The sequence below is a fragment of the Kogia breviceps genome, chromosome 1 (genome assembly GCF_026419965.1).
Source record: "Kogia breviceps isolate mKogBre1 chromosome 1, mKogBre1 haplotype 1, whole genome shotgun sequence".
Taxonomy (NCBI): Eukaryota; Metazoa; Chordata; class Mammalia; order Artiodactyla; family Physeteridae; genus Kogia; species Kogia breviceps.
In genome coordinates, this window is record NC_081310.1 from 148,700,717 (window position 1) to 148,728,697 (window position 27,981).

The following is a 27,981-nucleotide window of genomic DNA, read 5'->3' on the forward strand; positions in this document are numbered from 1 at the left end:
AGACCTTATATTCCAGCTGCGTACTTGAGAACCTCCTGGTACAGGATAGACTGAACAAAGCTGACGGTGAAGATCAGGCTGCAGTCAACCTACTTACTCTCCCGTGGCCTTTATATTTTCCATGTAGATAGCCGTATCATCTGAAAATCAAGAATTTTTGTTTTATCTTTTCCAAACCTTATAATTGATTTATTTTCTTGTGTTGGTTGCAAGCTATTACCTTGCATTATTGTACAGATTTTTCCTAGCATTTCTACTCAACATTGTGTTAATATTGAGCATCCTCATTTTGTTTATGATCTCAAGGGAAAGCTTTCTGTGTTTCACTTAATATTAAGCCTGGTGATTACTGTAGGTTTTTTGTAGGCTGGGTTCCCTAGAAAATAGAGGCTGAAACAAGGATTAAGAGCTGAGGCTTGGACTTCCCTGGTGGCACAGTGGTTAGGAATCCGCCTGCCAATGCAGGGGACATGGGTTTGAACCCTGGTCTGGGAAGATCCCACAGGCCATGGAGCAGCTAAGCCAATGCGCCGCAACTACTCAGCCTGCGCTCTACAGCCCATGAGCCACAACTACTGAAGCCCGTGTGCCGCAACTACTGAGCTCGCATGCTGCAACTACTGAAGCCTGAGCGCCTAGAGCCCATGCTTCACAACAAGAGAAGCCACTGCAATGAGAAGCCCACGCACTGCAATGAAGAGTTGCCCCCGCTCGCCGCAACTAGAGAAAGCCCGTGCACAGCAACGAAGACCCAAAGCAGCCAAAAAAAAGTTAAGGTTTTTTCTGGGAGGCATGATCCCAGGGCATTAAAAGAGAAGAGGGAAGCGAAGAGAAGGATGGGAAACAATGTAAGGTGATACCTTATCTCCTTGGCCACTGCTTCACAAAGAGCTAGAGAGAGATCATTTGCCAGGTGTGTATGCTTGGCCACACAGGATATCTTTAGACAGAGGAACAGTTCCTTAGATGTGTAGATGGGACTGTGGAAGAAGAGGAAATTTATCTACCTGCTTTTCTCCTGCATCCTGTTTTCCATTAGTCAATTCAGTCTCCACAGAGAGTTAGTTCCCTTTAGTTTCTGGGATGCATCTTTTGGACCCCTTTGGCAACCGCTTGAGATATCTCTGCTTTTTCAGTGGCCTTTTACAGAAGATACTTTTTGGTTGCAAGTGACAGAAACTCAAATCAGATTAATTTGCACATATAAAAAAGTGCTGACTCACTTAACTGAGTACGTTGGGTTCAGGGATACAGGTGATGTTAGTAGGCCTCTTTATGTCTTGGCTAAATTTTTGCACAAAATTGTAACAAAATGGTTACAATGAGAATTGACAGCCCCAGGCTCAAATCCTACAAGTTTAATTGTGGCAGAAAAGATCCAGAAACTCAGTTATTGGTCTGGCTTGGATCACATGTCCTTCCTTGAACCAATTACTGTGTTTAGGGATATAGGGGATTCTGGCCAGTCCTGGGTCATATGTCCTCTATGGTTTGGGGGAGAGATGTGATGGTGTCAGCAACACCCAATCTCAAGGAATGAGTTCCTTATCAAAAAGGAGTTTCTGACCAAAAGAAAGAGCGTCAGAATGCTGGTCCCCCAAACAACTGATATTCTTTAAAATTAGTCAGTTGAAGTTGTGTAGCATCACTATAATCATTTAAATATATAGCTGTATAGTCAGCTCTACTACCTGCTAAAATTTAAATGTAACTGGTGAAATACAAAAAGCAAACAAAACCAGGGTAACCTGATGCTAGCTGTGGATCCCATCTCTTAACTTTGTTAAGTTTAGCTCTCACCTTAATGCCAACTCAGAGCCTCCCAAGGAGGTCTACTTGGTTCTTGTTCTTTGGCTTTCCCATGCTTCTTTCTGCACCTGCACTCCTGCATCATCATGAGGTGTTCCATGTTTGTCCTGTGACACCAGAAAACTGAACTCCTTCACTCATATCAGCCTTTTAATGATTTTCATAAACTTTGCTAAAGATACAGGGCTGGTGGTAAGGAGCCTCAGAGTCCGAAGCTCTCTTAGTGACTCCACTCCAACTCTCCTCTTTTTCCTGTCACCCTCATTCTTCCTCTGACTATAAGCAATTTTTTACCCTTATCTTCACAGAGTAGTTCCAACCATATCCAAGCTCTTTTTGTTTTTTAAAAAGACAACTTTATAGAGGTATACTTTACATACCGTACAGTTAATTCATTTTAAGTGTGCCATTCAGTGATTTTTAGGAATTTATAAAGTTGTGAAACCATCACCCACAATCCTGTTTTAGAGCATTTTTGTTCCCCCCCAGAACCCCTCATGCCAGTTTGTAGTCACTCCCTAGTTCCACCCCAAGCCCTAGGCAACCACTAATATACTTTATGTCTGTCTCTCTTTCTCTAGATTTGCCTTTTCTGAACATATCATATAAATGGAATCATAAAATATGTGGCCTTTTGTGTCTGGCTTCCTTCACTTAGCATAACATTTCAAGGTTTGTCAAGTAGTAGCATGTATCAGTACTTGTGAAGTGGCATTTCATTATGGTTTTGATTTGCATTTCCCTAATGATTAGTGATGTTTTTCTTGTGCTTATTAACCATTTACATATCTTATTGGTGAACTATCTATTAAAATCTTTTTCTCATTTTTTTTTTTTTTTTTTTTTTTTTTTGCGGTACGCGGGCCTCTCACTGTTGTGGCCTCTCCTGTTGCGGAGCACAGGCTCCGGACGCGCAGGCTCAGCGGCCATGGCTTACAGGCCCAGCCGCTCCGCGGCATGTGGGATCTTCCCGGACTGGGACACGAACCCGTGTCCCCTGCATCGGCAGGCGGACTCTCAACCACTGCGCCACCAGGGAAGCCCGTAAGAGTTCTTTATATGTTTTAGATACAGATCCTTTATTAGATATATGATTTGCAAATATTTTCTCCCTGTCTGGTTTGCTTTTTTATTTTCTTAATGGTGAATTTTGAAGCACAAAGATTTACATTTTGATGAAGTCCAATTTATTAATTTTTTTCTTTTTATGGATAATGATTTTGGTGTTGTTATCTAAGACTGCTTAATTCATACTCAAGAAGATTTCCTTCTCTGTTTTCTTCTAGAAGTTTTTATAGTTTTAGCTCTTACTTTTGGTTTATGATCCATTTTGCATTAATTTTTGTGCATGGTGTGAGAAGGGGTCTAAATTCATATTTTGTATATGAATGTTCAGTTGTTGTATCACTCTGTTGAAAAGACTGTCCTCTTCTCATTGAATTACCTTGATACCTTGTTAAAAATCATTGATCTGTATGTCTGTCCTTACAGTATCAAACTGTTCTGATTACTCTCATTTTACAGTAAAATTTGATAGCTGGAAGTGTAAGTCCTTCAACTTTTTTCTTCTTTTTCTAAATTGTTTTGCCTATTCTGGATTTTTTGCATTTCTGTAAACATTTTAGGATGAATTTTACCAATTTCTGCAAATATTCTATTGGGGTTTTGACAGGGATTACATTCAATCTGTAGATTAGTTTGGGGAGAATTGCCATCAACAATATTAAGTCTTCAAATCCATGAACACAGGGCTTCCCTGGTGGTACAGTGGTTAAGAATCCGCCTTCCAGTGCAGGGGACATGAGTTTGATCCCTGGTCCGGGAAGATCCCACATGCTGTGGAGCAGCTAAGTCCATGCACCACAACTACTGAGCCTACACTCTAGAGCTCGTGAGCCACAACTACTGAGCCTGCGTGCCACAACTACTGAAGCTCGTGCACCTAGAGCCCATGCTCCGCAACAAGAGAAGCCACCGCTCACCGCAACTGGAGAAAAGCCCGCATGTGGCAATGAAGACCCAATGCAGCCAAAAATAAATAAATTAATGAAATAAATAAATTTTTAAAAAATCCATGAACACAGACTGTCTCTTCATTTATTTTGAGCTTTTTTGATTTCTCTTAGTAAAGTTTTAAAGTTTTCAGTGTGCAAGTCTTATACTTCTTTTGTTAAATCTATTTTTAAGTATTTTATTGTTTTTGATGTTATCATGAATGGAATTAAAGAATTATTTTTGGTTTGTTTGTTGCTAGTTTATAGAAATACAATTGATTTTTGAATATTGAATTTGTATCTTCTGACCTTCCTGAACTCATTTATTAGTTCTAGTAATTTTTGGTGGATTCCTTAAGATTTTCTGCCTACAGGATATATTGTCTGTGTGTAAAGATAGTTTTATTTCTTCCTTTCCAATCTTAATGCCTTTAATTTCTTCCCTTTCCTTCCCTCCTTCCCTCCCTCGTTTCCTCCCTTTCCTTTCTTCCTCCTTGCCTCCCTTTCCTTCCCCCCTCTCTTCCTTCTTCCCATTTTTCCTTCCTTCCTTCCCATATTCCACTGGCTGGATCCTGCAGTGTAGTGTTGAATAGATGTGGTGAGAGTACACATCCTTGCTTTCTTTCCCGTCTAAGGAAGAAAGCATTTCACCATTAAGTATGATGTTATCTGTAGGCAGATGCTGTAGGAAAGGGAAGGAGGGGACGAAAATTTGAGAAGTATTTAATACTTAGGGTGAACAGAGTTTAGCAACTAATTGTATACAGTTTACACCAGGATATAATTTGTATGTTTGTGGGTAAGGAGATTCTGGCTTTATTTTTATGAAGTAGAGTGGAGTGAAGGATATATTTATTTCCTTTTGGGAGGATTGACTTTTTACAGTAGAGGTTTTTTTCCCTTCAGTTTTCTTTTTAGTTGCCAATTTCAGATCAGTGTTAATTTTTTCAAATGCTAAATTTAAAAATCTTTTTTCTGTAGTTATAACTTAATATGTTCCATGAAGTAGGGAGCATTATTATCACCATGTTTTAGTTGAGGAAATTGAGATATAGTGAAATGCTGTAGATCAGAATGATGGAGACTTCCAAGTCTCCTTAATACAGTGCTTTCTAAATCTTTAACTTAAATGTTATCCCAAAATAGCGTCAGATGGGATACATGAGTCATCTGACATCTTTTTTTCCTTCATCCTTCCCAAAAGGAACTATGTCTTAAATGTTAAGTGTATTATAGAGAAGGATTATTTCTGTTCTTTGGTTTCACAAATCAACCTGTATGTGTTTTTGTTTTCTTGGGGTTTTAGTGGTTACTGGTCCACTCTGGACCTTAATTCCTAAAGAATTCAACACAGGCTAACTTACAAATGACAGTGCCTCAGATGGGAGTTTTATTTAACCATCCGTGAAAGATAGGAAACCTATCATAGCAGTGGTGGTAGTTATTATAGTGTTCCTATTAATATGTTGGTATATACTACAGACATTTTCACTGGGCATCTTTAACTGACCTCCTGGTTAGGTTCTGGAGAATAGAGAAATAATTAATATAAACTATAACTAGAATTATTTACCTTTGGAAACTTGCTTCCATGGAAAGAGGCCTTGGAAGTTTAATGGATCTGAATTCAAACCCTGCCTCTGCCTTTCATAAGTTACTCTATTTTTCAAGTTTATCTAAAAATATCTATTTTTTTCTTACTATAAAATAATATATTGTAGGTACTGCAGAAAATGTGGAAATACAAAAGGCCCAAAAGATAAAATAAAAATCACCCATAATTCTTGATTTAGACAAAAATCTCTTGTTGGAGCTTACATTTAAGCGATGATCTTTGCAAAGACTAGAAATAGCTTAAATGTCTACAGTAGAGACTGGTTAAATATGTTGCAGTTTATTCATTTTATGGACTCTATATCAGATAAAAAGGAGAACAGTGGTTAAGAGTGGGGGCTCTAAGTTGAGACCTTAGTGCTATTCCTTATTGGTTGTATGACCTGAACGTCTTAAAACTTCAGTATGCTGGTATAGTGCCTACTTCATGAGTTCTTCTGAAGATTAAGTGAGGTATATCAAATTTAACACTTTTATGTGTATCTGGCACATTGTAAATGCTTGATAAATATTTCTAGAATATTATTAATTTTATGTGCTGATATGGAAAGATTCCTAAGATATATTAAGTGTATAATGTAAGATATTGAGAAAAGGTTATGTATGATGTCATATGTCATATTAAAAAAATAAGGATTTCTTATATACGCACTGATGTACACACATCTTTTTCTTGAAGGACACCTAAGAAAATATTTAGTGGTCACATGTGGGGAATAGGGTTGGGGATTGGAAATGGTAGAGAGTTATACCTTTTGTTTTTACTTCTTTGTGAAGTTTGAGTTTTTAATACCATGTACATTTTCCTTTTATTTACTTTTTTAATCATTTTTTTAAAGATGGCTTCCTTTATCAAGTTGTTTTGTCTTTTCTTCATACTGGAAAATTCTATTCTCCATACTGGAGAAATCTTATTTTCTCTGCTTCTCATAGTAAGTTTATTTACATAATTGTAGAGCTTGAATGTAGTTCGAGAACCAGCCCTTTGCAGATATGCTAAAGACATATTAGAGACTACTTTGAAATAAGTAAACATGTTATCTTTTTAAAACATTGCTAAAAAAGAAAAGTTTCACATAGAATAGGAGAGCATTGTGTTTTAGTAGGAGTTTTTTTTTTTTTTTTCTTCAGTAGTAGTTTTTAAACTTTACCAGTTAACAAATGGGATAGTAATGATGTCAGCTAGGCTCTTAAAGAAAAGGTTTTACACATGTAGAACTCTTCTGTTGATTCAGATTTTTTTCCCCCCAGCAAACACTTACCTGATTATTTGACAGTAATAGATAAAAAGGCATACTTCTTATCTCTTTCCAATCAATTAGAAAGCAACAATACTTATAGATTAATTTCCTCTGAAAGGCATTTGGAAAGTCCATATACTAGGTAGTCTCTAAATTCTTCCTTTTCCCGTACCTCCTTTTCTCTCTCTCCACTACACCTGTCTCTCCATTCCTCTTTTTCCCCCTCCCCCGTTGTCTTAATTGTCTTAGACATCGAGGATGTAAAGATTAATAAAATGTAATTCCTGCACTCAAGAAGTTCCTATCAATTGTTCCATTCTAGCATTCTTATTGAACTACTTTTTTGGGGGGAGGAATTATGAATTTCACTATAGTCTCATTTTTTTCACTTCAGTTTTTTAAACATTTTTTAAGCACCCAGAGTGTGCTAGGCACTCTGCTGGAGGGTGCAAAGATAAGTAAAACTAATCGCTTATTTCCTTGCAAGGAGATAGGTAAATAGATTTCAGAGCAATTTGATAGGTGCTATGACTAAGGTACTGCTCAGTTATCACAGTGAGGTAGTTCTTGATAGGAAAATGGCACCAGACAGAGTTTAAAAATGTACGTTTTCTTTAATGGCAGAAATTAGCCTGCTTTGAGACATTTATACAAAAAAAGAGACATAGCGTACTCCTATCATCAGAAGTAAAGTTTCTTTGTCATCCTTCATTCCTCGAGGAGGTTGCAAAGGTACCTCTGAAGAGGGAGAGTGTGCCAGGCCTGAGAAGCCATATTCTTGATACTTCACCACACTTTTTTTTTGTCCACCATACCTTTACATCTGTGGGTTGCATTACTACTATTCTAGAAAAATCTACTTTGCAGTTTATGTGCTTCTATCAAAGAGAATGTTTATAAACATTAGGCTTTCTCACTGCTAAAATCAAACTCTGTCAGCAAGGCCAGGTTCTTATTCCACCATAGAAAGCAGTCTAGCTAGTCTGCTGCCTGTCTGAACTAGCCTCCTGGAAACTCCATTTCCTTAAATGAATGCGGATAAACACAAAATGCTTTGAAAGCACAGAGGATGAGTGTCTAACCTGAAGAAAACAGGGCAGAAATAGTCAGGCAGGGATATATGGAGGATATGATATACTTCTTGAAGAGTATTTAGCACATCTGTATTCCATATTTAGTTTGCTGGTTTTCTCTGTTAAGGCAGAGTAACAATAATTGAAGTGTTTTAAGCTAAATTATAGACATCATTTGCATCTCTAAAACATAAGGACATTTTCCCTCCATTATTATAATACTGTTTTCCCACATTAAAAAAACACTGATTCTTAATTATGTAATACCTTGTCCATGTTCAAATTTCTCATTATCCCCAGAAATGTCTTTTATAGCTGGTTTGTTCAAATCAGGATCCAGTTAAGGACCATTCATTGCATTTGGTTATATCTCTTAAGTCTTTTTTCCCCTTTTTGAGTAGTCTTTAATTTTTAGCCTTAAGTCTTTTTTATGCTAAAACTTAGCCCACTGCCTTTATTTATTTATTCATCACATTGACTTGTTGAAGAGACTTGACATTATAGAATGAGTTTTCTTCTGGTTTTTGTCTGATTGCTTTTTTTTAGTATTGTTAACACTGTACTCTGTATTTCTTGTAATCTGGATGTTAGATATACAGGTTTGATTCAGTTCAGGTTAAACATCTGTGGCACAAATACTGGAAAGATGATACAGTGTTGCATTTCTTTAATCTATTGTTTTCTTTATTTTGCCTCTTTTGGTCTTTAATACCAACTATACACAATTGTAGAACTGTGATTCAGTCCATCAGTCATCAGTCATGGACTTGGATAGTCACAGCTTTGGAGTATCATCTGTTCTTGTCCTTTTTCTTTTGGGGATTTTTAGCTAGCCCTTTCCTGCCTTGTCTCTGATATGTGCCCTTACCTGGTATATTCCATGGTATATTCCCTTATACTTCTCCCCTGAGTTCTGTGTTTAATATAAACTGGCAGTTCCAAGAGATCTTATTCTCTTATTTGCATATTACATTGCAAATATTTTTTTGTGACTTTATAGGAGTAGCTCAACTAACCTCTTTTATTTTAGTCTAAACTCTCCTTACTCATCTTTTACTCAGGTGTTTCCTCTGGTCCCATGAAGAATGACTAGAGATGAGAGAGGCCCAGATTGGCCTTGGGACGTTCTGGAAATCATGGTTGATCGGGTGTCTGAAAGTGGGACGAGGTTAGAGGAAAGGTTAAACGCAACATAATTTTCCCTCAGGATGTGGATCCTTTGTTGGTTATTTCTAATATCCCATGGTGAATGGCCTTAGCGCGTGCTTTCTTTTGTAAAAACTGTGTGCATGTTGAAATAGTGAGGGAGCTTACGGAAATGGAGTTGGTAAGGAGTTAAATAGGTCAAATATTGGATCATGTGCTTTTGGAAGGGGAAGAAGATATTCAGTTATTATAATTTAAGAGTGTAAGTAACTATGGAATTTCTGACCTACTCTTCTTTCCACTTTGCAGTTAATACTAATAGCTTATTAGAAGTAAAAAAGACTTCCTTGTATTGCTTTACTATATGAGCTTCATTAGGAGTAGGAAAAATTGTTTAAAAAAAGTAATCTGTGATAAAGGATTTTAATTGATAACAGGTACTGTTATTCCTGATAACAGTTTATTCATTACATTTCTTGTCTTGCATACTTTGGACCATAGTATGCTTAAGAGATACTGTTTTTTTAATTTGGGAAAATTTCCTCACTTACCATTGAGGAAATCTTTTCATTCAGAGGGTCTCAGTATAAATACATCCTTTGTCTGGGTTGCAGATGGTTTTATTGCCATTATAGCTCAGTTTGGAAATGGTTCTTATTTCACATTATTGCTGATTTTCTCTTTGGGGGAAATTATGTCATGTATAAATAAGACAAATATTTGTAATGTGGGGATTATCGTTTGCATGTCTGTGTTATTAAATGAAAGATTGTCTGTTATTAAAGGAAAGATTGTCCCTTTTTGAAGTAATCATATTTTAAATTTTGTTTCACTTTTTAACATTTTCTGAAATCAGGGTATGTCTTTCAATTAATTGATAGTGTATTGCTTAATTACCAAGGTTTTTCTTTCTTAGCTGTACCTGAAGTAATAGCAAGTCTTAACAGTTACTGAGATCTTGAACTTGATCAAATATAGCAGTTTACAATTCAGATTGCTCGTGGTTTAGCCCCAGAAACACTGAGAAACAGAAGCCCTGAGGTAGTGCTGAAGTTGGTAGACTGAGTTGAGTGGCACTGAGGAAGATAGACACAATACTTGTTCTCTGTCTCTCTCTCTCTTTTTAAAAGCTTTTTCATATTTTCATCTCAGTCTTGACAACAGGATCAGGAGATTGTAAGGCCTTTAAACCAAACATAATAATGAACATTCAGTGTATAGGCTTCATTAAAAGCCTAAGGGGAGTCATAAACTGCAGTGAATGTTCCTGTCCTCTCACATCCAGACGCTTTACAGAATTTGCCCTTTGCCTTCTCCTCAATCTGTATCCTCCTTCAAAGGTTACATTCCTCCTTTAGCTTTCATCTCTAACCTCTAATCGTTTATTCATGCTCTTCTCTTCCTCCCTTGTCTGTTCTGAGTTAGTCATTTTTATTTATTTACGTATTTTTAAAAAATTAGCAGACTTTTTTGGGAGAGCAGTTTTAGAGTTACAGAAAAGTGGAAAGTACAGACAGTTCCCATGTTTACTTCCCAACCAAGTTTTCCCTTTTATTAACATCTTGGATTAGAATGATACATTTGTTATAATAGATAAGCTAATATTGATATATTATTATTAACTAAAGTCCATAGATTACATTAGGTTTACTGTTTGTGTTGTATATTCTATAGGTTTTGACAAATGTATAAATGATATGTATCCATCATGATAGTATCATAGAGAATAGTTTCACTGCCCTAAAAATCCCTGTGCATTACTTACTCATCTCTTCCTTTTCCTCCTTCTTCCAACCCCTGGCAACCACAGTTTTTCACCCCTCCATAGTTTTGCCTTATTCTAGAATGTCATATAGGTGGAATCATACAGTATTGTATCCTTGTCAGATGGGCTTCTTTCACTTAGCAATATTCTTTTAAGGTTCTTCCATGTCTTTTTTGGCTTGATAGTGCATTTCTTTTTACTGCTGAATAATATTCCATTGTATGAATGTACCATAGTTTGTTTATCCATTTACTTATTGAAGGATAAGCTTCCAAGTTTTGACAATTATGAATAACAAATTAGCCTTTTATAAAACACAAATATGATCTAAAGTACTTCAGGTCACCTGTAAAGAAAACGTTGAGCTAATTCAGTAACTTGAGCCTTAAAAATGATAACTCTTTTACCTTTCTATCAAAAATTTCTGACTGAGTGGTCAGCTCCTAACAGTGCTCAAGAGATGTGTGTGGAGTGATTGAATATGAAAAAAGTTAAGGGGGTATGGAAGAGAAGAAGGAGGCTAAAGATTATATCATATATTTGGATAATTTATGGAAAATGAAATTGTCTAGAAATTCAGCTGGAAATTTGAATGGGCACTAACATGTTCAGAGCTCTGAATTCAACCATTAATTTGAGAACCCTCCAGGACAAAAGTATCATCAAGCTGGCCTAGAATCAAAGGCAGTAGGCCTGTTTCACTTTACGTTCAGTGAAATGATAGGAAGAAGGTAGGGTTTATTTTTTGGAAAAGAGTAAAAGAGCAAAAGGCAAGGTTTATAAAATAGTGACCAGTTGATGATCATAGGGTGGAGGTTAGATATTGACATCAGGAAAATAATTGTACAAAATCTATTGATAGTTGTCTTTATTTTGTGTTCTTCAGTTACATTTTTTACTTAGTAACAATGATGTTACTAATGTGAGGAAGTTATTTAATTACTGGATTTAAGACTCACTGAATATTTTGGTTTATAACTTTGTGAAGTCTAAGGAATATAGAGTTTAATGAGCTACAAAGTCATTCAAATGTCTAAAGTATTTTTGTTTTAGAAATATTTATTTATTTGGCTGTGCTGTGTCTTAGTTGTGGCACGAGGGATCTTCGTTGCCACGTGTGGGATCTTTTAGTTGTGGCGTGTGGTATCTAGTTCCCTGACCAGGGATGGAACTTGGGCCCTCTGCATTGGGAGCGTGGAGTCTTAACCACTGAACCACCAGGGAAGTCCCTAGAAATGTCATTTAGTAAATTTGAAACACTAGTATGCTCCCAAGGGTCAACAAGCAGCTTGAAATCGTGGAACTTCTAAACTTTAATTCTGTTTCAAATAAGGACTTACTGGTCAAGTTATGTTATGGTAATGCCTTTGTGGTTTACTTCATTTGTCAGTAATACTATATATTTCATAGGGCTAAATATACATTTCTCTGTTTTAAGTGACACATGCTAAATATTTTAGGGGAAATAGCAATGAATGAAACCACTGCCTCTGTTTATATAGGGCATACATGAATGTGGAGAAAATAACTAGGAAGGAGGAAAATGCAAGTTAGGTTATGATAAATGCTCTAAGAGTTTTTAAGAAGGGTGGTATTTTAGCTGTGGTGAGTCAGGAAGCTTGTATGGAAGTCTTGCCATTTGAGTTTTACCCCTAAAACTAGTTAAGAGTTGAATTTGTGGATACAGGAGAGAAACAGCATTCTAGGAAGCAGTTTATGTTCATTGAGAAGAATTTGGGAAGGGATATGTAAGGCTGAAAAGGTGATTAGGGTCAGATTATGGAAAGCCATTAATGCCAGAGTATAAAGACAATTTTTATTAGTTAAGTAAAAATACAGAATAGTTTTCTGGGGCATGAATATTGTTTATAAACTATTTTGAATTAATTTTATATCCTTAAAAATATATACACATTAATATATACATCTTATTGTAGCTTCCAGCTCTATCATAAACCAAAGTATCAATATGTTCCCTGAAATGCCATCTACAAAAAAAGCTTATGTAAGTTGGCTGTAAGTATTGTACCCTATATCAGCATTATAAAGATGTTATACTGTAATTATACCAAATATCTTATAAATTTATAGCCTTATTGATGTGCTGAGATTTTGTTGTTCTTTAGATGAGTGGTTTTTTTTTTTTTTTTTTTTTGTGGTACACGGGCCTCTCACTGTTGTGGCTTCTCCCGTTGCGGAGCACAGGCTCCGGACGCGCAGGCTCACGGGCCTAGCCGCTCCGCAGCATGTGGGATCTTCCCGGACCAGGGCACGAACCCGTGTCCCCTGCATCAGCAGGCGGACTCTCAACCACTTCGCCACCAGGGAAACCCTAGATGAGTTTTACAAATACTTAGCTTTCTCCCATTTTAAGTTAGTTTGTTTTCTTTTTAAAAACAATGTATTTGCTTTTTTTGTTGTAGAACTGTGGCTGCTGAAGTTAGAAAGCAGATTTCTGGACAGTACAGTGGTTCGCCCCAACTGCTCAAAAACCTCAACATTGTTGGCAGTATATCCCATCATACCACAGTAAGTAGCATATTTTAAATATGGTATGTTACTGTGTAATTCTGACTAGACCATGAAAAAATAGTGGAAAGATAAGAGCCAGTAGATTGGGTTCCATCACTACTCTCACTAACAACCTTATTTGTTGCTATCTCACTCTTTTCTGAAATTTGAGTCAGAGGAGTGTTGGGAGGTGTTACAGAAGTGTTGATTTCCTAGTCAACTCTGAAACTTTACCTTCAGGATTTAATCAACTCTGGAATTTTACAATTAGAACTTCCCAGACCCAAGGTGATTCATACATGAAAATTCAGGAATCTATTCTAGAAATAATAGGTACTGAAGTAAATGTTAAATAATTATGTAGATTCATAGTATTATCTATCTCCTTTAATAGAAAGGAATATATAGTTATTGAATTATTGGTTTAAGCCAGGTGCTATGTCAGAGATATAAATATATGTTTTCTTATTCAAGACGCTGGCATGAGGATAATCAATTTTGATAAAAAACTGGTACTTATTAGTTATAGTAGGAATATGAATTAAAAACATGCTCCGTTTGTCAAAAACTGAAAAAGTAATTAAGAGTAACTTGGGTGAGGTTGTATTAACACTTTCTGTTTCGTTATGAAATGGTACCAATTATTGAACAAACATATGCCAGAGCTTAATAGTTTGATTGACTTGTAGTGACATGTTTATAATGTTTGTGTTATTAAAATTTTAAAACATGGAGTTTACTTTTAACAACAGTAACATACTGATTGGAGAAATTTTAGAATATATAGATTTCTGGATGGTTTCAATGTACATGGAGATGATCCTTCTAATACACTCTTAGTGTCTTGAACTCCTCTTTTTAACTGATTTCCTGCATTCTGTGTTACACCTTAACTATTCACTTCCATAGTCATCCCTGGATTTAGTCATTATGAATAACCATAAGCCTCCTGTAATCTCAGTTTTATGTTTCCTATTCTTTTAATACCCTTCTTATCTTTCTTGCTCTCTTGTTCTGGTGCTCTGACTTCAACTGTCCTTCAACACCACTGGGACCTAGAATTTGTGATCATACTAACTTTTTTCTGTCTCTCACCCCTTGAGGTCCTCTTTTCTCTCCTTACCAAACTTAAATTATTTGTTGATCATTATAATTACTCTTTTGCTTCCTTAACTTCTTCTCATGTCATTTGCACTACCTCAATGCTGTTTAAATCCATCCTTCTGCTTACTTCATACCTGTACTTGTGCAGCTGAGTATGGCTGGAGGAAAACACACAGATCCCATTGACTGGTCTCACTTTAAATTTATGACCACTAACTCATGAAGGCTTTAACATTGCTAGGCAAACATTTTATTTTCCTAGTCCTTTCATTTTCCCACTGTTTTAGTTGACCCATTTCATGCCTCCTACTCTTTCCTTAAAACCCTAATTGCTCTTCCCCATTTTCACTCTTAGGATGACTTGGCTTCCTGTTTCACTGAGAAAATTGAAGCAGTCAGAAAGAGCTTCCACATACTCCTACTACCATGTGTGTTCACCTTTTATCATCTGTACCCGTATTGTCTGTCTATTCACCAGTTATTTTATTTTATTTTTGTGGTACACGGGCCTCTCACTGTTGTGGCCTCTCCCGTTGCGGAGCACAGGCTCCGGACGCACAGGCTCAGCGGCCATGGCTCACGGGCCCAGCCGCTCCGCGGCATGTGGGATCTTCCCGGACCGGGGCACGAACCCGTGTTCCCTGCATCGGCAGGTGGATTCTCAACCACTGCGCCACCAGGGAAGCCCCTCACCAGTTATTTTAAATGAGCCACTAGTGAACTGGATCCCAAGTTCTCTCACTCAGATACAGTACTTTAGGAATTCTCCCTACTCTCTCTTTAAAAAAAAAAAATTTATTTATTTTATTTATTTATTTTTGGCTGTGTTGGGTCTTCATTGCCGTGTGCGGGCTTTCTCTAGTTGTGGTGAGCGGGGGCTACTCTTCATTGTGGTGCACGTGCTTCTCATTGCAGTGGCTTCTCTTGTTGTGGAGGACCGGCTGTAGGTGCTTAGGCTTCAGTAGTTGTGGCACATGGGCTCTAGAGCACAGGCTCAGTAGTTGTGGTGCACAGGCTTAGTTGCTCCACAGCATGTGGGATCCTCCTGGACCAGGGCTCGAACCCGTGTCCCCTGCATTGGCAGGCAGACTCTTAACCACTGTGCTACCAGGGAAGTCCTCCCTTTTATATCATAACTTTTTCTCTCTATTTATTGGATCATTCCCATTAGTATATAAACATGCAAACATGCCGTTATTTCTCCCATTTAAAAAAATTCTGCTTGGGCTTCCCTGGTGGTGCAGTGGTTGAGAATCTGCCTGCCAATGCAGGGGACACGGGTTCGAGCCCTGGTCTGGGAAGATCCCACATGCCACAGAGCAACTAGGCCTGTGAGCCACAACTACTGAGCCTGTGCGTCTGGATCCTGTGCTCCGCAACAAGAGAGGCCGCGACAGTGAGAGGCCTGTGCACGGCGATGAAGAGTGGCCCCCGCTTGCCACAACTAGAGAAAGCCCCCGCACAGAAACGAAGACCCAACACAGCCAAAAATAAATTAAAAAAAAAAATTCTGCTTTTATGGCCCCATTTTTCCACCAGTCTCCAACCTCCATTATTTCTTTGCTCTTTTTTACAACAAAATTACTTCGAAGGTTGTCAGAGCTTGCTGATTTCAATTTATCTTCTTGTATTCTCTCTGAAAAAGTTCTTTTTTTTTTTTTTTTTTTTTTTTTTTTTTTTTGTGGTACGCGGGCCTCTCACTGTTGTGGCCTCTCCCGTTGCGGGGCACAGGCTCCGGACGCGCAGGCTCAGCGGCCATGGCTCACGGGCCCAGCCGCTCCGCGGCATGTGGGATCTTCCCGGACCAGGGCACGAACCCGTATCCCCTGCATCGGCAGGCGGATTCTCAACCACTGCGCCACCAGGGAAGCCCTGAAAAAGTTCTTTTTAAGTTATGGGAATCTTCAAACATACACAGAAGTAGAAAACTAGTATAAACATTAACATCTTTAAATTTAACCACAGTGCTGTTATCACACTTAACAAAATTAACAGTCCATAATTCTTTGGTATCATCTAATATCCAGTGCATGTTAAATTTTCTTGATTATTTCATACATATCTTTTTATAGTTGGTTTATTCAAATCAGGATCAAACAAAATCCATAGATGGAATTTGGCCTTAGATCACTTGCATTTAAAAAGAAAAGGGCAGTTTCTCCCTCCTCTGACTTTTTTTTTAAATTGAGGTATGGCTGACTTACAATATTAAATAAGTTTCAGGTGTACAGCACTGTGTTTCACTATATTTAAAGGTTGTACTCCATTTAGGGTCATTATAAAATACTGACTATGTTCCCTTTACTGTACAATATATTATTGTAGCTTCTTTATTTTATAATAGTAATTTGTACCTCTTAATCTCCTACCCCTATCTTGCTCCCTGTCCCCCCACTGGTAACCACTAGTTTGTTCTCTATATTTGTGAGTCTGTTTCTTTTTTTGTTTTATTCTCTAGTTTGTTTTATTTTATAGATTGCACATGTAAGTGATAAGGTAAAATTTGTTTTTCTCTGTCTGACTTATTTCACTAAGCATAGTATCATCCAAATCCATCCATGTTGTTGCTCATATGGTCGTCTAATAGTCTACAAGGGTCCAAGAGCATCCAATGGGGAAAGGATAGTCTCTTCAACAAATGGTGCTGGGAAAGTTAGAAAGACACATGCAGGGCAGTGAAATTGGTTCCCTATCTTACACCACTCACAAAAATTAACTTGAAATGGATCAAAGTCTTAAACATAACACCTGATACTATAAAACTCCTAGAAGAAAATGTAGAGAAGAAGCTCCTTGATGTTGTTCTTGGAAATGATGTTTTTGGATATGACACCAAAAGCACAAACACCAAAAGCAAAAATCAACAGATTGGGGCTACATCAAGCTTAAAAGCTTTTGCACAGCAAAAGAAACAATTAACAAAATGAAAAGGCATCCTATGGGAGAAAAAGTTTTGCAAATCGTATATCAGATAAGGGATTAATATCCAAAATATATAAAGAACTCATACAACTCAATAACAAAAAGACAAACAATCAGATTAAAAATAGGCAGAAGAACTAAATAGACATTTTTCCAAAGAAGTTATCCATATGGTCAACAGGTACATGAAAAAGTGCTTAGGGAAATGGAAATTAAAACCACTATGAGATATCCCCTCACACCTGTTAGAATGGTTATCATCAAGAAGACAAGCAATAACAAGTGCTGGCAAGGATGTGGAGAAAAGGGAACCTTTGTGCACTGTTGGTGGGAATGTAAAGTGGTACAGCCATATGTTTTCCTCCATATTTGAAAACAGTATGGAGCTTCCTCAAAAAACTAAAAATAGAATTAAAATATGATCCAGCAGTTTCACTTCTGGGTATTTATCTGAAGCAAATGAAAACACTAATTCGAGATGATACACACACCCCAATGTTCATAGCAACATTATTTACAATAGCCAAGATATGGAAGCAACCTAAATGTCCATCAACCGATGAATGGATAAAGAAGATGTGGTGTATATATATAGGGGAATACTACTGCCTCCCCCAACTGTTAAGTTTGTTTGTTTTTATGCCATTGACTTGTTGAGGAAATTGGATTAGTTGTCTTACAGAATTTCCTGCCTTTTGGATTTTATGTTTATTTCCTTGTAGACTTCTCTATCTCCTGTATTTCCTGTAACTGATTAGATTCTGGTTCAACTTTTTTGAAATTTCTTCCTCATAGACTTGTTTATCTTCTGTATTTCCTGTATACAATTAGATTCCGGTTCAACTTTTTTTTTTTTAATGGCTTTACTGAGATTTTTTTCACATAACCATACAATTCATCCATTTAATTTACAATTCAGTGGATTTAATATGTTCACAGATATGTGCAACCATCACAACAGTCAATTTATGTTTTTTTTGTTTTGTTTTGTTTTGCGGTACGTGGGCCTCTCACTGCCATGGCCTCTCTCTGCCATGGCCTCTCCCGTTGCAGAGCGCAGGCTCCGGACGCGCAGGCTCAGCGGCCATGGCTCACGGGCCCAGCCGCTCCGCGGCATGTGGGATCCTCCCGGACCGGGGCACAAACCCGTGTCCCCTGCATCGGCAGGCAGACCCTCAACCACTGCGCCACCAGGGGAGCCCACAACAGTCAATTTAGAACGTTTTCATTACCTCAAAAAGAAACTGTTTAGCTATCACCCTTTTATCTCCCTTCCCCCATCCCAAAACAACCACTAATCAAATACCAGAATTTTGACGGCACACCAGAAAAGACTGAAAGAGATCTGAACACTAAACATGTTAGTCAGAATTCCAGTGCAGTGATTGTTGAAGTAAGACAGTGTCTCACATTGCCTGTAAGGGATTCTGTAGTGCTTCACTATTGCTTCTTATTGCATCCTTTAACCCTGCTTACTGCCCAGTCATTCTCTGTTATAAAATCATGTTGCAATCTCCTCCCTTGAATCTGTAAATACAGGATCTTTCTTTGGAGTCTTGCAAAATAATTGATAGTTGTAAGCAGCTTATCCCTACATCCGAAAACTAGCCCAGGTAGTTGTCTCTGATGGGAGTCAGAGAGAGTGGAGACAGTTGTAGCAGAAATAAATTTATTTCCTTGCTCCAAGTCTAGTTAGTATTACACCTAGAAAACCAGTGACTTTCCATGTGAGTTTGGGAAACAAGATCATTTATCATCTCTGTGATTTAGTGTTGTTGAGAGTGTCATAGCTTTCTTCCCAACCCTAACCCTTACTCTTGATATGGTTGGTCAATCTTTGAGGAAAGGTTAATTTTGAATTAGACATATGTAAGGACTCCCAGCTTTTGTCATTATTTTCATGGAGAATCATTTGTGATACTTCGAATCCTGAAAAGTATACTGCCTCAGAAATAATTCTTAGGTGGAGAAGCATTGATTTATAAAGTTTAAAAAAATGTTCGCTTAAATTTATGTATGTATGTATTTATATTGTGGTAAAATATACACAACAAAATTTATCAGTTTAACCATTTCTAAGTGTACAATTAAATGGCATTAAGTACATTCACAATTTTATGCAACCATTACCAGTATCCATTTCCAAAACTTTTTTTTTTTTTTTTTTTCCCCAATACATGGGCCTCTCACTGTTGTGGTCTCTCCTGTTGCGGAGCACAGCCTCCGGACGCGGAGGCTGTGGCTCACGGGCCTAACCGCTGTCATGTCTTGTGGGATCTTCCCGGACCGGGGCACGAACCCGTGTCCCCTGCATTGATTGGCAGGCGGACTCTCAACCACTGCGCCACCAGGGAAGCCCTGAAGTGTGGAAATCTTATGTACCTTTATGTCTCTTCACCCTATAGGTATTAAATTATATAGACCTCACCTGACATTGCCTCAGCAGTAAGGGGAAGGAGTTCTTGTTACTGCTGTATAGGAATAGGTGTCCAGATTCCCTGTGTGGACTCCACTGACACTGTGGGAGTGGAGGATTCATTACCTTCCAGTAGATATGAAAATCTCAGCTCCCCACTCTGACTTCTCTGACATCGTGCTGAATGGGTAGTGTTGGGATGGCTTGTTACAGCTTGGTGAGGGTGAACTCTAGCTCCCCATTTGGCCTTTGCTGGTGTGGATATGGGTGGGACTAGTTTTTCATGTGATGTTTGGCTGGAGTAGAGTGGTTATTCTCTGACCATTTTCTATTTTGCCAGGCTGCTGCTCTCTTGGTCCTTTGGCTGGGGAGAACAGGCTTTGGTTGTGTTTTTTGTTTTCCTGTGCTCCTTGGTGTTTCTGGGTTGTGGGCTCTTCTAGCATCAGGTCTGGAGTATATCAGGTAAAAAGAAATTTTATAGCACTGTTGTGCTATTCCTTGGGTCCTGAGGTCCCTGTAGGTCTGCCTTTCTCTATCCACCTTTCAGAGCCGTCTTATGTTTATTTAATATATAATCTTCAAGGGCTTCCCTGGTGGCGCAGTGGTTGAGAATCCGCCTGCCGATGCAGGAGACACGGGTTCGTGCCCTGGTCCGGGAAGATCCCACATGCCGCGGAGCAACTAAGCCCGTGAGCCATGGCTGCTAGGCCTGCGCGTCCGGAGCCTGTGCTCCGCAACGGGAGAGGCCACAACAGTGAGAGGCCCACATACCGCAAAAAAAAAAAAATTAAAAAAAAAAAATATATATATAATCTTCAAGGTTTGTAGCTGTAACTAGTGGGAAGAATAGAGAAAAGTATGTCTACTCCATCTTCCTGGAAGTGGAAGTACCTACTTGTGACTTTTGATGTTAAACACTTTTTCATGTGCTAACTGGCCATTTAAAAAAAATAATAAATTTTAGGGCTTCTCTGGTGGCGCAGTGGTTGAGAATCTGCCTGCCAATGCAGGGGACACGGGTTCGAGCCCTAGTCTGGGAAGATCCCACATGCCGCGGAGCAACTGGGCCCGTGAGCCACAACTACTGAGCCTGCGCATCTGGAGCCTGTGCTCCGCAACAAGAGAGGCTGCGATAGTGAGAGGCCCGGGCACTGCGATGAAGAGTGGCCCCCGCTCGCCACAACTAGAGAAAGCCCTCGCACAGAAATCAAGACCCAACACAGCCAAATAAATAAATAAATTTATATAAAAAAGTAAATTTTATTTTATGGACTCTGTTGGATTTTTTTATTTTAAAAATTTTATTTATTTATTTATTTATTTATTTTGATTGTGCCAGGTCTTAGTTGCGGCATGTGTGCTCCTTAGTTGGGCTTGAGGGCTCCTTAGTTGTGGCATGCAAACTCTTAGTTACGGCATGCATGTAGGATCTAGTTCTCTGACCAGGGAGCCATCCTGCATCCCCTGTGTTGGGAGATGGATTTTTAACCACTGCTCCACCAGGAAAGTCCCTAACTGGCCATTTTTATATCTTCCTTTCTGAATGTCTTACCAACTGCCCCCCCACCCCCCACCGCACCATTTATTTGAGGGGGTGGTTTGTTTTTATGAGATGTGGGACTTCTTTATTTATTCTAGATGCCAGTCCCTAATTAAATGTATTTTGTAAATATTTTCTCCTAGTGTGGCTTGCCTGTTCATTTTCTTAACCATCTTTTGATGTATCAGTTTTTCTTTTACGATTATCCCTTTCTCTGTCATGTCTGAGAAACCTTTGCCTACTCCAAATTTTGAAGATATTCTCCTGTATTTCCTTCTAGCAACTTTTTAGTTTTAGCATTTATGTTTATATCTATGGTCCATATCAGTTTAGTTTTTGTACATGTCGTGATGTAAGGATTGAAGTTCATTTTTCCCCGCATATAGATATCCAATTTTTCCAGCAACAGTAATTGAAAAAGATTTCCCTTTCCCTGATGAATTGCTTCTATGCTTCTATTAAGCGTGTCATGATAGTGTATTATGTACTTGGTAGAATAGGTAAGATAGAATGCTTATGAGAGAAAACCATGAATTTAGATCTTAAAGACCCAGTTTGAAATTTTGCTCTTCATTTTGTGGCTATTTTATTTTCAGAAGTTAACTTCTTTGAGCACAATTGCCTTTATTTGTAGAATTGAAATAGTTATTATCTTTAACTTATAGGGTTTCGGGGAGGTTTAAGTGAGAAAACATATAATGATAATAATAGCTATTATCTTTTGAGTGTTTATGATGTGATAGTCATTCATTATTTTACTTAGTATCTTTAAAATGTTGTTGTTCTACCTAGTTGTTCATCCAAAGAAGTATAGGTTAAAGCACCTTCTTTGTAGTAATGCAAACTTGCACAGTTAGGCAGGTTTCAGTGTTTTTACCCAGTTGAACATCTTGAAAAATAATGTATTCTTATTTTCATTGGTCCACAACTGCACATTTGTTGTATAATCATTTATAGTTTTGCTTGAATAATTTTCTTTCTTGAATTAGATAAGAAATAGAGTATCTTATCAAAAACTGTAATTTCAGCTTGGCTAAGGAATGTCACAAATATCCTATTATTGCTAATAATACTTTTATTAGGGTCTGTGTATTAGTTTCCTCGGGTGCTGTAACAAATTACCACAAACTGAGTGGCTTAAAACAACAGAAATGTATTCTTTCACAGTGCTGGAGTACAGAAGTCTGGAATCAGTATCAAAAGGCAGAAATCAAGGTTTTGGCAAGGTTGCACTTTCTTCAGAGGCCCCCTTCAGTATCACTTTCTTGCCTCTTCCAGATTCTGGTGGCTGCTTGTGGCACATCACTTCTACCTTTAAGGCCAGAATTTTCAAATCTCTCTTTTCTGTGTCTTCATATGTCTTTCCTCTTGGTGTGGCCCAAATCTCTGTTTATCTTCATATAAGGATATATATGATTGCATTTAGGACCCACTCAGATAATCCAGGATAATGTCCCTCTTTTAAGATCCTTAATGATATCTTCAAACACTCTTATTTTATATTTTATTTATTTATTTTGACATATAAAGTCCATGGATTGGGATTTGGCAATCTTTTGGAGGGCCATTTTTCCCCCTCCTGCAGTATGGTTGTACGTTTTTAATAGGATAACAGTAACAACAAATAAAGTAAAAGCACCACTAAGGAACTTAGCAATGAAAATTCCAAATTATAAAAAAGAATTCCTCCAGTGAGTATTTTGTCACTGTATAGTATTATAAAACTGTTAATTATCTTACTGTTTTTATGTGGGAGTTATGGGCAAAATCAAAGCAAGATCAGAGAGAGTATTACCCAACACTTTGTGGTTTCTTTAGTTCATCTGGCTGAATATCTGTTGACATTTTAGAAATAGCAAGGGAAAATTTACATTTTTTTAAATAATAAATCTATTTAAGTTTTAAAATTCTTGTGTCCACCTCTTCCTTTATACCCATCTCTCACATCCATCCCTGTTTATAAAGGTGCCCCTTACCGAAGCAGTGGATCCAGTGGATTTGGAAGATTACCTCATTACTCATCCTTTAGCTGTGGATTCTGGACTTTTAAGGGATTTGATTGAATTCCCTCCAGATGATATTGAAGTGGTTTATAGTCCTAGGGACTGTAGAACCCTTGTTTCGGCTGTACCTGAAGAAAGGTAAGGAGACATTTACCTATTTCTGGTTTTAGTGTAACTATAAAAAGTCTACCTTCCATTATTTTATTTAGATTCTATTTCTTGTGGTAGTGTTGTTTCCTATTATATGAACAAGAGTGCAGCAGCAGAATTCACAAACATCAATGCTTTCATGTCTAAATTATAAATATATTTTCTTTTTTAAAATAGTGAAATGGATCCACATGTTAGAGATTGTATAAGAAGTTATACAGAAGACTGGGCAATTGTGATCAGAAAGTAAGTTATATATTCATTATGACATTTAAAAATACTGAGAAGGATCTGTAAATGGATTAAGGTAGATTAATACTAATTATGAGACCTGAAAATTCATTTTAAAAATAGCTGAAAAAGTAAAAGAAGAACCTTTGCATATAGATATTTTTTCCTTAGGAGTTCTACAATTACTTTCTCTTACTTTCCTTATAAAATAATATAAGGAAAGGGGATAGTATTTCTATATTGTGCACATAGTATTTCTATATTATCTATATTATCATAGATCATTAATAACTAATAATAATATATAATAATGATTTGTAGTCTAATTCTTTTGGGAAATTGTGGGTAAATATTGATGAATAATTTGTATTTCTCAAAAAAAATCCAATTTATTGAATTGGTTAAGTTAAATTTAATAGCTAGTTTTCTAGATCAAGCTGTTTGAAAGGTCTCTGCCTTTTATTAACTAACTGAATATTTACAGGTCCTTGACTTGTATATCCAATCAAGTAAGTAGTTGTAAAAATAATGTTTTGTTTTACCACAAAATTTATGTTTCTAATGGATGGTGTTTGAAATATCAAGTCAGATTAAAAAATAAAATAAAATTACTCTTTGCTAATTTACATAATGAAGAAGGGGTCTTCATACGGAATCTTCTTAGCCTTATTTTATTTTTCTAAAGGAAGTATAATTACTGAAGTAGTGGAAAATTCTGTTATGACATTGCAGTTTTGAGAAATGAAGTTATCTGTGCTAAATTGTATTAGTAACAGTGATGTATCCATTGCTTATTTTGTTGCTCTTATGGACAACTGTCTTATTTCACTGTGTTTCACTCTTGGGGTTACTGCTGACATGCTTTTTAGTTTTAGTGTGACCTAATAAAAATACAATCTGCTACCCTTTATAAAGAAGAGCTGTTTTTATGAACTTACAATTTTGATAAGTATTTCAATAGCCAGATTTTAGAGATTACTGAAGAAGACTGTTCCTCTGTCAGATAACTCAAAAGTCTTTACCTTTATGCATGTATGTTAGAAACCTGTAATCAGAAATCTTAATAGAAATAGATTAGTTGTAATATATATTAACCTTAGAATCATGGAGTCGTCTTGCTACTTAATTCTAATCAAGGGATTGCTGACCTTGATTTAAGCCAAGAGGGTACAGTAGTTAACATTTATGGTTACTTGTTATATGCTGGGCATTTTATTGGATACTTTACACTCATCTCATTTAAGGTTCCAACAGACAAGATAGCTCAGGCTCAGAGTACTTAAGTAACTTCTTTGAGGTCCCGTAGCCAAAAAGTGGGATAGCTAGGATTAGAACCTAGGGGCATCAGATTCTAATGCTTGTATTTTTTTCTGTTATACTAGATATTATTTATTACCTTCAGTAGTAAATGGAAGACAAAGGGGTACTTTTGGTAGACTAGAAGTTTTAAAGTATCCCTGAAATATAAAAGATATGATTGGAACACACAGAAAACCACAGCACAGAATAATCTAAGATACATGCAAAAGGTTCAGTAGAGCTTTAGGCTCAGTGAATACAGGCAGCGGAAGGGGGACCTGGGGTAAATGTTGGACATTTGGTTACTTTGAAACCTCTTATACCCTTCTTTATGCATAAAAGTGGGAGCAGAGGTATCTGCCTATTGATTGATTGATTGATTGATTGACTGGCTGTGTTGGGTCTTCGTTGCAGTGCCTGGGCTTTCTCCAGTTGTGGCAAGCAGGGGCTACTCTTCGTTGTGGTGTGCGGGATTCTCATTGCGGTGGCTTCTCTTGTTGCGGAGCATAGGCTCTAGGCACGTGGGCTTCAGTACTTGTAGCACAGGGCTCAGTAGTTGTGGGTCGTGGGCTCTAGAGAGCAGGCTCTGTAGTTGTGGTGCATGGGCTTAGTTGCTCCGCAGCACGTGGGATCTTCCCAGACCAGGGCTCGAACTCGTGTCCCCTGCATTGGCAGGCGGATTCTTAACCACTGTGCCACCAGGGATGTCCGGTATCTGCATACTTTAACAGCACTAGTTACAGGGGCTTGAGCTCATACAATAGTGCCTGGGGTGGTCATACCTTGGAAGAAGAAGGAGCCCTCATACCCAGAAGACTGGCAGACTCTGCCTGGAAGCATGAGGTGCCTCTTCTCCACAGCCACTGGATATGTGCTTGGCTAAGCAGATACAGTATTTTCAGACAGATATGGGCTTACAAATTTAAAAATGAGCATTAGAACCTAGAATTGCCAACCATTTGATTAAAACCAGTACACTTGAAAGAGAATTATCAAACTGCAAATAAAAGAACTTACAATTTAGGAAATAGTTAATAGAACACACATCAAGACCCATACGTGTAACTAATATCCTCGAAGAGATGTGAAAAAGTTATGGTAACCATATAAAAAAATCAACTGGTTATCTTTGGAAGTGAAAATTTTGTTCAGTGCAAAAAAAATTTTTAAACTTAGCAGATGGGTTTAATGGCAGAGCAGATGTGACTGAAAAGTGGAATAGTAAGTTATAAGATGAAACCAAAAAATTCTTCCATAATTCAGCACAGAAGGGTGAAAGGATAGAAAGTACCTTATTCATTCAAGACATACTTACTGAGAGGCTAGTATGTGCCAGGCACTGTACTGAGCAGTGATGATACAGCAGTCAACAAAACTAACTCCATGTCCTCATGGAGCTTATGTTCTACTTGGGGTTGAAGGCAGTAGACATTAAACAAGCACAGATAAATATATAATAGTTGGGAAGAATAGAGGGAAGTCTTGTAGAGAAAAAAAGTAGGATGGGGGGATAGGGAGAGCCAAGAAGAGGTGATTCCACTTTGAATAACTAATCGGAAGAGGCCTTTCTGATAAGGTGAATTTGAGCGAAGACGTGAAGGAAGTTAAGGAGTAAGCCCTCTGGATATCTGGGGGAAGAGTGTATTAGGCAGAGGCAAGAGCAGTACACTCAAAGGCTCCATATTGGAAGCATGCTGGGAATGTTCAAGGAATAGCAGAGGGGTCAGTGTGGCTGGAACAGAATAAGTGAGGGAGAGAATGCCAAGATACAGAGTCATAGAAATGGTGGTGTTGGATGGGTAATCATGTAGAGCCTTATCATAGCAACTGACTAAAGGAACAGAATGATAATATAGAAAAGAGTATTGGTCATGAATCATGTCATTCTTCTCAGCTCTCTTGTATTTCATATGTCAATTTTTTAGGACATAAAGGAGGAAGAATGCAACAGTATTCTGGTTTATTAGAGTAGCTTAGATATCTAGTTTCTCAATTAAGGCACTTCTTTTTCACATTATCCCATTTTTATTAAAAAATACAAAACTATAAGTATGTGTATACTTATGTATATGTATATACTTATGATTATACATACGCCCAGGAAAAGATCCAGTTAGTTAAATACTAGGAGTTCAACACTGATACTCTCTGAGTAGTAGAAATATAATGATTTTATTTTTATAAGTCTGTATTAAAAAATTTTCAACAATGAGCATGGATTGGTTCTGTAATAATAAAATGTTATTTAAAAAAACTCTTTTTCATATAGAAAAGCAACAGTGTATTCTGTCCTTTAGGAAAATACAAATATTTCCCTTGAGGAAAAAAGGTGCAAAGACTAGAAAACAGTTTAGTATATTTCAAAAATATCTGGTAATGGTTTTTGGCTGCAAAGTTTTGTCTGTTTGTCTTTAGTCAACATTGTGTAAAGAGTTAAACAGACCTGTGTTTGAATTCAAACTTTGTCACTTTACAGGCATTTTTACACAAATTAAGGCACTTTAAACATTTCATGAAAGATAAAATATCTGCTTCTGAGTAATATCTTTCATGTTACTATATTGTGTATCTTTATTTTAGTTATTCCAGAGAAAAATGCTTTCTTTATTTTGTGATTATGCTATGATGTGAGCATCATGTAGCTGCTATTTCAATATGTTTCGCAGCAAGATGTGAATAATTCATATTAAGTGTGATTCTTTACTATGTCATAAATTGAATGATAGAACCATATCATCCTCTGGTAATTATAATTGTTTATGCTCCAGTTAAAATTTCCCCCAGTTTGACTATATGAGGTGTGACACAGTAGTTGCTCTTTGATCATAGCATCTCTAATATTCTTGGACATTGGGTTGTTCGGAAAGAAGTATACATTAGTTTAAGAGTTGTTCTTAGCCTAATATATATATTATACAACAATATATGTTAATTAAGAATATATGTATACAGTGGTTTAGATCTTGCTATTCTTTCATTTTATAGGCTCTTTTTTTTTTTGTCTGCGTTCTGTCTTCGTTGCTGCGTGCCGGGTTTCTGTAGTTGTGGCGAGTGGGGTCTGCTCTTTGTTGTGGTGCGTGGGCTTCTCATTGCCGTGGCTTCTCTCGTTGCGGAGCACTGGCTATAGGCGCATGGTCTTAGTTGCTCTGCATCATGTAGGATC

General features: G+C 37.4%; 1 protein-coding gene across 10 annotated transcripts in view; it reads left to right on the forward strand.

The window, feature by feature from the left end:
• Positions 1-27,981, forward strand: part of DOCK7 (dedicator of cytokinesis 7) — a 194,636-nt gene that overhangs the window by 9,021 nt on the left and 157,634 nt on the right. For all 10 annotated transcript variants that reach the window (XR_010835206.1, XM_059051798.2, XM_059051848.2 and 7 more), the window contains exons 2-4: positions 13,066-13,171; positions 23,101-23,276; positions 23,466-23,534. Coding sequence is in view for 9 of the 10 variants with exons in the window: in XM_059051798.2 (XP_058907781.1) it covers positions 13,066-13,171; positions 23,101-23,276; positions 23,466-23,534 (351 nt within the window). In the remaining variant the exon portion in view is untranslated. The remainder of the gene's footprint in view (positions 1-13,065; positions 13,172-23,100; positions 23,277-23,465; positions 23,535-27,981) is intronic.